At 38.4% G+C, this 10,524-nt stretch overlaps 1 protein-coding gene across 1 annotated transcript; it reads right to left on the bottom strand.

Moving 5' to 3' along the window:
• Positions 1 to 568: 568 nt before the first annotated feature.
• On the bottom strand, positions 569 to 10,228 carry LOC106081537 (retinoid-inducible serine carboxypeptidase). Its single transcript, XM_013243552.2, has 5 exons — positions 10,010 to 10,228; positions 1,467 to 2,038; positions 1,182 to 1,401; positions 934 to 1,119; positions 569 to 873 (listed from the first exon to the last, which is right to left on the bottom strand). The coding sequence occupies exons 1-5, from the start codon at positions 10,062 to 10,064 to the stop codon at positions 578 to 580; spliced, it is 1,329 nt and encodes a 442-aa protein (XP_013099006.1). The 5' UTR covers positions 10,065 to 10,228; the 3' UTR covers positions 569 to 577.
• Between the last annotated feature and the right edge of the window lie 296 nt (positions 10,229 to 10,524).

Below are 10,524 nucleotides of genomic sequence, written 5' to 3'. Positions count from 1 at the left end.
TTTAAATCTTTTAATATCTTTAACTCCCAAAACAACTAACTTTTTATCACTCGTTCTTCAATTCTTCGAATTCGGCTGTTGTTGTTGTTGTAGCCCCATTTGCATGTGGAGGTGGAGATCCTCGTCAGCTCTCGTAGGTGAGCAAGCTCGTTCCGACCTATGCGACCGATCGCCGCAGGAACATGATGGCCATTGGTTATTTAAAGGTGTCAATATTTCGCCTTGTCGTATCGAGCATCATTGACACTCAGTATTTAAGCAAGAGCCAGTGCCACTCGGCCTCTCACTGAGACTCTCCACTCGATACCGCTGATTGTCCGCGACTGCAGTTGCAGCTACTCCGTATGTAGCATTCTACTATCCGCAACCTGGTGACGCGAGCGTAAGCTCCCAGCTAAGCTTCTCGTGATAACGATGAACACCACACAGATTGGGGCTCAAAGTTCCAGCCTGCGCGATGGTCATAGTTATCCCGTCCCTTTATAAAATTAGTTTGTTTCTGGGTTTGGCAGTAAATTTTAAAAATATTTCACAACATTTAATTAATACTGCAACCTGTTACACATTTTATTTATATTTAACCATAGTTAGTCAACTTCTTAAGAATGTAGCTCATGCCAGCTGGATTGTCTGCAGGTACCATATGGCCAGCACGATTAACCCAGATCATTGAGAAATTACCGGCACTCTTTTCATAGCCTTCCAAAATGCGATCAACACTAACACCCAAACGAGGGGCTTTCAGATATTCATCGCGATAGCTCCAACGCATTTTTTCAATCCAATTAACGGTACCAGCAGTAGCGCAAATCAAATCCAAATGGCCAGAGTAGACGGATACTTGTAAATCGGTGTTGTCCAAAAGTTCATTCACTGTAAAAGAAAGACAATTTAGAAACTTTTCTAATGTTCCCCAAGATCTAACGTACTTACCAACATGAATAACAGGCTTCATAAAGTCACCCATGAGGCGGGTGAAAGTGCTGCCACTTTGAGAACCCCATTTAACATGTGAGGGAATGCCTAAGGCTTCAGTAACCGGTCCACGCATGAGATCATCCAACATTTTGTCGCGATTTTCGTCAATATCGAAGCGAACAAGGGTGCGATACATTTGCTCTGAAATTTCAAATAAAAGTTTAATTTGTATACGATAAATTTAGAGTTTCTTTTGATTTTACCCAGATAGTTGTTCTTTCTCAACAGCATGCGGGTGTAGGCATCACCACGAGTGGGCTTTTCAATGTTATAGAAATCAACACCCTTTGACTCTCTCAACAAAACAGTTTGGGTTGCACTCCATTGCATAGTAGCCTGGGTCCATTTCTCCTCGGCAACAAGTTCTGCAGTCTTATTGGCAGCTACCATGATATTCTCGTAACCATCATCATCAACAATGCCCTAGATTAATTAACAAAATTACCTCTCTATTCTACTTCATTGAACTTATCCTAATTCTTACTTACCATATTCAATAGCAAAGGAGCCCAAGCCAAAACCGAGTCAATGGGCGATGTCCAAGGATCTCCCAAGGCCACAGATTTCAAATTAGATTTTAATTCCTTACGTTGTACGGCATAGTACAATTCCAAGGCAAATTCTGGAGACATTTTTCCACCATAACTTTCACAGAAAATATGCAAAGGCACATCTTCGAACTCAGGATGCAATTTGTAAAAGCCTTTCATGAACGAAACGAGATCTTTGGCAATTCCATTGTTGGTAGTGGGCAATTGTAAGATATTGTCGACATAGGAGAAGCCACTGCCCACGGGGTTGTCGATGAACAAGACATTCATGTCCTTGACCCAAGTCCAGTTACGATATTCTCCATAAAGATCCAGAGGACCCAATTCTTCGAAATTACCATAACCGGTAGAGGAGGCACCAGGACCACCTTGCAACCAAATAGCCAAAGGACGTTGGGTATAATGCTCCACATCGGCAGTGGTGTAGTACAACCAATAGAACATGTGGGCACCAGTGCGTACATCCACCCAGCCCCAATCCTGTTCGCCGGGACCATAGCCTTGTTTAGCTGTAAAGAAGAGAATAATCGTAGTAAATACTTTTAAGAAAAAATTTCTTTGAAATTTTCCAAAAAACGAAACTTCCAAGAAGTCATATCTAAAGACCAAATTTCCATGAAAATTTTCTTTAAAGACACAATTTTCATGAAATTTTCACCAACGATAAAATATTCATAGAATTTTCTCCAAAGGCAACATTTTACAGAAATTTTTTTAAAGACAAAATTTTCATGAAATTTTTTCTAAAGACAAAATTTACAAAATTTTCAAAAAAGTCAAAATTTTCATGAAATTTTCTCTATAGAAAAAATTTTCATAAAATTTTTTCTTAAGACAAAATTTCCAAAAAAAAAATTATCTAGGTTAGGTTAGGTTGAAAAGAGGGTGCGGATATTAATCCGCCCACGCCACTATGGGGATACACTACACATGCTATCACTTGCGGCACCTATTTTCCAATATCTATACTGACCTCCTTTTTATTTCCTTTCAGTAATAGCCTCGTCTTCTCACGATCTAGATTCCCCCATAGGATTTTCGCCGTCCTACCGACCGTTTCGCTGTCCAAAGGGTTGCAAACGCATTCGTCGCCCTTTACTCGGACTGCGTCGACCCAAAAAGCTTCGGGTTAACCAAGTTTATTGCAGTCCTCTGGCCTTCACTGCCAAATCGTCTGCTCTTTCATTCCGCCTTACTCCGCTATGACCCGGCACCCAAATGATGAGGATTTTGCTTTGCTCAGAGAAGGCATTAATCTCCTTCTTACACTCGAAGACTTTTCGTGACCTTACCGTCCTGGTTGTTATTACGCTGATGACCAGTTTACTGTCCGTAAAAATGTTCGCACACGACGTCCTCGCATTAACACCACACCAACTCACGCATTCCGTGATTGCCAGGATCTCTGCCTGCAGGATCGTTCTATGGTCAGGCAGTCGAAGATAGATCGCAGTGCTTGGGTTCTCAATGTAGACCGCCATTGAGAACCCAATCTCTGCCTGCAGTATTGTATTATGGTCAGGCAGTCGAAAACAGATCGCAGTGCTGGGGTTGTCAATGTAAACCCCCAGGCCCACTCTGTCCTCTAGCTTTGATCCATCTGTATAGCACGATCTCTCAGATGGCAATACCAGAGTTCCATCAATCCAAGACTGTTCCTTTGGCAGCAGTGTCTCGCACTCGACCTCAAGTGTCATCTCAGTATCCGATATCAAGTGTCATCTCAGTATCCGCTTGCTCCTCTCCTCTATCCGTTCTCCCATCGCCTTAAGTCTCATAGCCGCAGTGGCTGCCTCATACTTAATCTGTATGTCAATGTGTTGGATATTTCGAATAGTCTCCAGTGCCCTAATGGGCGTGGTTCTCATAGCTCCATCTATGCCAAGACAACATGTTTTCTGAACCTGTTGTACGGTCCTTATGTTGCACTTGTTTTCCATAGCAGTCCACCAAACTACTGAGGCGTAAGTAAGCATTGTTCTAATCTCGCTTCTGTAGATCCAATGGACTATCCTCGGATTCAAAACCCATTTCCAAACCCATTTCCGGGCCGTTTACATAGTGCGCAACATCTGTGAGCCTTCCCAGTACATTCCGAAATGTGACACTTCAAATTAAGTTTCCTATCCAAGATCACAACTAAGAATTTGACCTTGTCTGATATAAAAATCGTTCTATTGAGGAAACGTGGTACATCAAATTGGCCCATCTTCATCTTTCTGGTGAACAGGCAGATGTCAGTCTTCTCTGGGTTAACATAGAGGCCCTGGGTCTAGCTCAGTCGTATGCCATCTGCAAGACCCTTTCGGCACTTCAGGATAGCTTATTCAGATCCTTATAACATCGTCTGCGTAGAAAACAGGTTCAAATCCCTCCTCAGTCAGTATCGGTGATAGGTTATTTATGGTGACCACCCAAAGGAGTGGCGATAAAATTACCCCCTGTGGAGTCCCTTGAGCCTCTTTCTCGCTTATGCTGATGTCATGAGACCCACAATTTATCCACCTGTTCCTTAACATATGGTTTATCCAGCCTCTAAGGACCCGGTCCACCTGGTACTGGTCTAAGGATCGGGTCACTGTGTCGGTCCGCACATTTTTAAAAGCACACTGGAGGTAAATGCATACCGCCAATGCGTACGTCTTAGCATCAAAGGATTCTTCAATTTTATGCATAACCTCGTGGAGGGCAGTCTCCACCGACCTTCTCTTGACATAGGCATTCCGTTTGTATTTGAGCAATTCACTGGATGTCCTACTCTTTATCATGGTGTCCACAATACGTTCCATGGTTTTGAGTAGAAAGGAAGTAAGGCTTATGGGTCTGCAGGCCTTTGGTGAATGAAATGAAATTTTCTCTAAAGACAAAATTTCCATGAAATTTTCTCTAAAGACAAAATTTCCATGAAATTTTCTCTAAAGACAAAATTTCCATGAAATTTTCTCTAAAGACAAAATTTCCATGAAATTTTCTCTAAAGACAAAATTTCCATGAAATTTTCTCTAAAGACAAAATTTCCATGAAATTTCTATGAAATTTTCTCTAAAGACAAAATTTCCATGAAATTTTCTCTAAAGACAAAATTTCCATGAAATTTTCTCTAAAGACAAAATTTCCATGAAATTTTCTCTAAAGACAAAATTTCCATGAAATTTTCTCTAAAGACAAAATTTCCATGAAATTTTCTCTAAAGACAAAATTTCCATGAAATTTTCTCTAAAGACAAAATTTCCATGAAATTTTCTCTAAAGACAAAATTTCCATGAAATTTTCTCTAAAGACAAAATTTCCATGAAATTTTCTCTAAAGACAAAATTTCCATGAAATTTTCTCTAAAGACAAAATTTCTATGAAATTTTCTCTAAAGACAAAATTTCCATGAAATTTTCTCTAAAGACAAAATTTCCATAAAATTTTCCCTAATGACAAAATTTCCATGAAATTTTCTTTAATGACAAAATTTTCATGAAATTTTCTCTAAAGACAAAATTTCCATGAAATTTTCTCTAAAGACAAAATTTCCATGAAATTTTCTCTAAAGACAAAATTTCCATGAAATTTTCTCTAAAGACAAAATTTCCATGAAATTTTCTCTAAAGACAAAATTTCCATGAAATTTCCTCTAAAAACAAATTTTTCCTAAAATTTTGTCTAAAAACAAAATTTTGAATAAATTTTATGTAAAAACAAAAATTTCGCCAGCCAAACTAAAGCTTGTCTAACATATTATATGTTATTTTGAGTGTATGAGTTAATGAAGTTTTAGCGTCTCCTATGTTTAATAATGGGCAATGGGTTTATTATTTAAACAATTCTATGTACAATGAGCGATTTTAATCTAATCAGCAATGTAGTGGTCACTACTGTTTGCAATTACCTCTAGCATTGTTTTCTAATCTTTCGCATCGAACAATATCTTTAACAGGCATATCTAAGACTACGACGCTATCACATGTGTTTCCACTAAGAAGTACAATAACGTATTAGTTGATTACGGAAAATGATTTTAAATATTATAAGAAACCAATAAATTAATTTGATAAGCGTTGATTTCCAAAGAACACAAAAGAATTCCCAGGCGCGTTGCTATAGTAAGTGAAATTAATACCAATGCTAAAATATACTGTCTGATGGTTATTCAATGACTTTTGTCAATATACATATATGGGAGACACGCTCTCCAATAAGGCCTAAGATATAAATAAAAAATTCCCGAATTTCACGAAAATCGATAGTGTGTTGGCAATAGCGTAAAACATGAGCTTTATTTCAAAAAACGTCAAACTTTTTGGGGAATTCCATTGCAATATTTATGGGGAACTTTGAGTGTATTAAGTTGTTCACTTGTCAGAAAACATATATAACATGAATTTAACACAATCTACAATTAACCAATTATTTAAAGCTCCACTGATACGATATGTCCGTACTTCTATGTGTCACTATTTATCGTATTCACACATAAATTCTTATGCCCGCGGGCATAATAAAAACGAATAGAGAGAAGCACACGGACATTGTAAACAACTTCGTGTGGTTTTGTTCGGCTGACTCTATTTCAAAGCTATTTCCTTTAGTTGATGTTTCACAATACTCACACAAGCACAGGTTCGTTTTTTCAACAGTGTAACATGCCCATCACTGATTAAGATAGATCTCTCTTATAGGCCAATCTACAGATATGACTTATTAAATCCGCACAATGCTATTTCAATTTCGATGTAATCTTCATTTATGATGTCATAGAATCATTACTAGAGTTGCATCAATGTAATATCTTGATTAGCCCCCATATAGAACGATTTACCGATGACATTGAAATTTAGCCCCTTGACATCCGTACCGAGTATGTTCTTCGAACTATATTTCGACATAGCTATCATTAATAGAGATCCGCCGATTTAACGTATTGGGCCTATTAAAGCCTGATTTTGCTGAAATTTTAACGAGCTGTATAAGCTCCTCCTTATCCGTATTAAATATGGATTTTTAAATTCATGGGCTTAATTATTATAAAATTTTCGCTTTTTGTGTCCATAGGCTGGTGTAGTTTGAGCATGTGCTATATCATCTTGATATATCCCCCATATAGACCGATCTTTAGATTTAAGGTCTAATGCACATAAAAGGTGCATTTATTACCCGATTTTGATAAATTTGACACAGCGAGTTATGTTTAGATATAATGTGTCAAGGTAGCCGCTCCAAATATCGCACAGATAATTCTTATTGATGTAGGTCTTTGGGATTGCAAATGGGCTCAGATTTGGATATAGCTCCCATATAAAGTTGTCCTTCAACTCAACTTCTTGAGTCCCTAGAATACTAAATTGTCATCCGAATGAGCTAACATTTTGCACATAGTATTTCGTTACGACTTCCAACACTTCTCTTGCTCTGTATGATGCTTTATAACCTGATATAGCTCCCGCATAAACCGAACTCCCGATTTTATATCCTACGACTCCCAACAACGTGCTAAGTATGATGCAAATCAATCTATAACCTGATAGAGCTCCCAAGCCACAATTAAGCCCCTGAAAGCCACAATTTTTGCCCGATTTGGCTGTGTCAAGTATGGTCCTAATCGATCCATAACCTGATATAACTCCCATATAAACCGATCTCCCGATTAAACTTCTGTTATGACTTCCAACAACTATGCCAAGTACGATCCAAACCGGTCTATAACCTGATATAGCTCCCAAATAAACCGGTCTATCGATCATCCTTGTTTGGTTCCTAGCAGCTTTAATTTTTGCTGTTTTGACAGAAGTTTGGTATGTAGAACAAAATTATGCCCTTCAATTAAATTTATTTTTTACAAATTTTTAACATAATCCATGGTGGTGGGTTCCCAAGATTCGGCACGACCGAACTTAGCACGCTTTTATTTGTTTTTAATGTTTTCAAACATGACTTCAAACGACAAAAATATTTTAAAAACTTTTAAAACAAACTCTTAAATTTTTAAATAATCCAGCTTATGTTTGCCGCAAATTTATTTAAATCACCAGCCACGTTTTTATACCCACCATGGTATTCTTATCTAGTCATTCCGTTTGTAACACCTCGAAATATTGATCTAGGACCCCATAGAGTATATATACGGACGGACATGGCAAGATCGTCTCGACATCCTGAGTCGATCTAGCCATGTCCGTCCGTCCGTTTGTCGAAATCACGATAGGTCGTTCGGGATTGAAAATGGGTCATATCGGTTTAGATTTGGATATAGCTCCCATATAAACCGATCTCCCGATTTGACTTCTTGAGCCCCTGGAAGCCACAATGTTCCTCCGATTTGACTGAATTTTCGCACATGGTATTGCGCCCTCTAGAGGCTCAAGAAGTCAAAATCCCAGATGGGTTTATATGGCAGCTTTATCAGGTTATGTACCGATTTGCACCATACTAAGTACAGTTGTTGGAAGTCATAACGAAACATCTCATGGAAAACTTCAGCCAAATCGGATGAGAATTGCGCCCTCTAGCGGCTCAAAACGTCAAGATCCAAGATCGATTTATATGGCAGCTATACTATGTTATGAAGCGATTTGAAACGTACTTAGTTGTTGGAAGTGACACCAAAACACCACGTGCAAAATTACAGCCAAATCGGATAAGAATCGCGCCTTCTAAAAGCTGAAGAAGTCAAGAAACAAGATGGGTTCATATGATAGCTAAATCAGGTTATGAACCGATTTGAACCATACTTACCACAGTTGTTGGAAGTTATACCAAAATATCACGAGCAAAATTTCAGTCAAATCGGAGGAGAATTGCGCCCTCTAGAGGCTCAAGAAGTCAAGACCCAAGACCGGATTATATGACAGCTATATCAAAACATGGACCGATTTGGCCCATTTATAATCCCAACCAATTTACACTAGAAAAAAGTATTTGTGCAAAATTTCAAGCGCCTAGCTTTGCTCCTTCGAAAATCAGTATACTTTCGACAGACAGACAGACGGACGGACATGGCTAGATCGACTTAAAATGTCATGACGATCAAGAATATATATACTTTTTGGGGTCCTAGATCAATATTTCGAGGTGTTACAAATAGAATGACGAAATTAGTATACCACCATCCTATGGTGGAGGGTACAAAAAGCGGGCATGCTAATCTTGTTATTCCGTTTGTAACACCTCGAAATATTGATCTAAGACCTTTCAAAGTACATATATTCTTGATCGTCTCGACATTCTGAGCTGATCTATCCATGTCCGTTCGTATGTCTGTCTGTGGAAATCACGATAGCGGTCAAACGCGTAAAGCTAGACACGGTTCAGATTTGGATAAGCTCCCATATAAACCGATCTACCTATTTGAATTCTTGGGCCCCTAGAAGCCGCAATTTTTGTCCGACTTGGCAAAAATTTTTCATGTAATGTTTTGTTATGAATTCCAACAACTGTGCTAAGTACGGTCCAAAGCGGTCTATAGCCTGATATAGCTCCCATATAAACCGATCTCCCGATTTTACTTCTTGAACCCCTTGAAGCTGCAATTTTCATTCAAGTTGGCCAAAATTTTGCGCATAACATTCTGCTATGACTTCCAACAACTGCGCCAAGTACGGTCCAAACCTCCAGATTTGACTTCTTGATCACTTGGAAGCCGCAATTTTGTTCTGGTTTGGCTGAAATTTTGCACCTAGTGTTCTTTTCTTGACTTTTAACAACTGTGCCATGTACGAACCGAATCGGTCTATAACCTTATATAGCATCTATATAAACCGATCTCCCAAATTCACTTCTTGAGCCCCTGTAAGCCGCAATTTTTGTCCGATTTGGCTGAAATTTTGCACGTAGTGTTCTGTTATGACTTTCAACAACAGTGGCAAGTACGATCCGAGTAGGGTTTTAACCTGATATAGCTCCCATATAAACCGATCTGCCGATTTGATTTCTTAAGTCCTTACAAGCCGCAAGTTTTGTCCGATTTTGCTGAAATTTTGCGTTTGGTGTTCTATTACGACTTCCAACAACTGCGCCAAGTACGGTCCAAATCAGTTTATAGCCTGATATAGCTCCCATGTAAACCGGTCTCTCGATTATCCATGTTCAGCTCCTAGAAGCTTTAATTTTTGCTGGTTTGATAGAAGTTTGGTAAGTAGAATAAAATTATGCCCTTCAATTAAATTTATTATGTAAACCTTTTTTGCAGATTCCATGGTGGTGGGTTCCCAAGATTCGGCCCGGCCGAACATAGCACACTTTTACTTGTACAATTACACCCGCATTTTTTTTCAATTGTAAATGGGGTCAGTGACATTTCATTAACGCTTGATTTATGTTATTTTACACATGAGTATGCTAATACTTCTATCTATTTTATATGTTATTGTAGTTTATTGCCAATTCATTAGGGTTTTATTTACACTTTTCACAAGCGTGCTGCCATTTTCACTTTCATTCAAAAATCGAAAAACTATCAGTTAGACAGTTTTTTCGGATTCACCATTCAAACTTACCACTGACAGTGGCAACGGCCACAAGGGCAAACAGCACTATTAGAGCACACTTCATGATAATGTCGTTGGCAAATGGCACTGGAATGGAACACCTTTTAGCAAATTTTATCACGTCTCGATCACTTCCACTTTATTTCGTTCAATCAATCGATGTGCAAGCTAGAGATGTTATTCTTTACTTAGGGCGAAATGAAAGCACCAATTGCTGGTAGCCTTCTGATTAGCCACTGGAATGGTAACTGACTTTTATATTTAACCATGGCCAGCAGTCATATCAAATAATTGCTCTGTTATGTTTTTTTTTTTTTTATACGGGTCGAGTCTTTGGAAAGTACTTGGCTGAATTAGGTGGTAATCTCTATTGTTATTAAAAATTCGAAGAGAATTTTGTTTGATTATTTATATTTACAGCAGTGGGATTAAGTATAATTTTAGTATAACAGCAATTTTGTTTAGATTGGTTGGAAATGATATGCCTCCGTGCTGAGCTGACGCATGAAAATTGAACAAATGAT

This window comes from Stomoxys calcitrans, chromosome 3 (assembly GCF_963082655.1).
Source record: "Stomoxys calcitrans chromosome 3, idStoCalc2.1, whole genome shotgun sequence".
Lineage (NCBI taxonomy): Eukaryota > Metazoa > Arthropoda > Insecta > Diptera > Muscidae > Stomoxys > Stomoxys calcitrans.
Note: the sequence above shows the minus strand (reverse complement) of the source record. Positions and strands in the feature narration are given on the sequence as shown.

Bases quoted from the DNA above. Each gene is read 5' to 3' on its own strand.
- LOC106081537 (XM_013243552.2), bottom strand. From the start codon at position 10,064: ATGAAGTGTGCTCTAATAGTGCTGTTTGCCCTTGTGGCCGTTGCCACT. The intron at 1,120-1,181 runs GTAAAATCAAAA...TTGAAATTTCAG, and splicing joins GAGAAAGAACAACTATCTGG to AGCAAATGTATCGCACCCTT. The intron at 874-933 runs GTAAGTACGTTA...TTTCTTTTACAG, and splicing joins GAAGCCTGTTATTCATGTTG to TGAATGAACTTTTGGACAAC.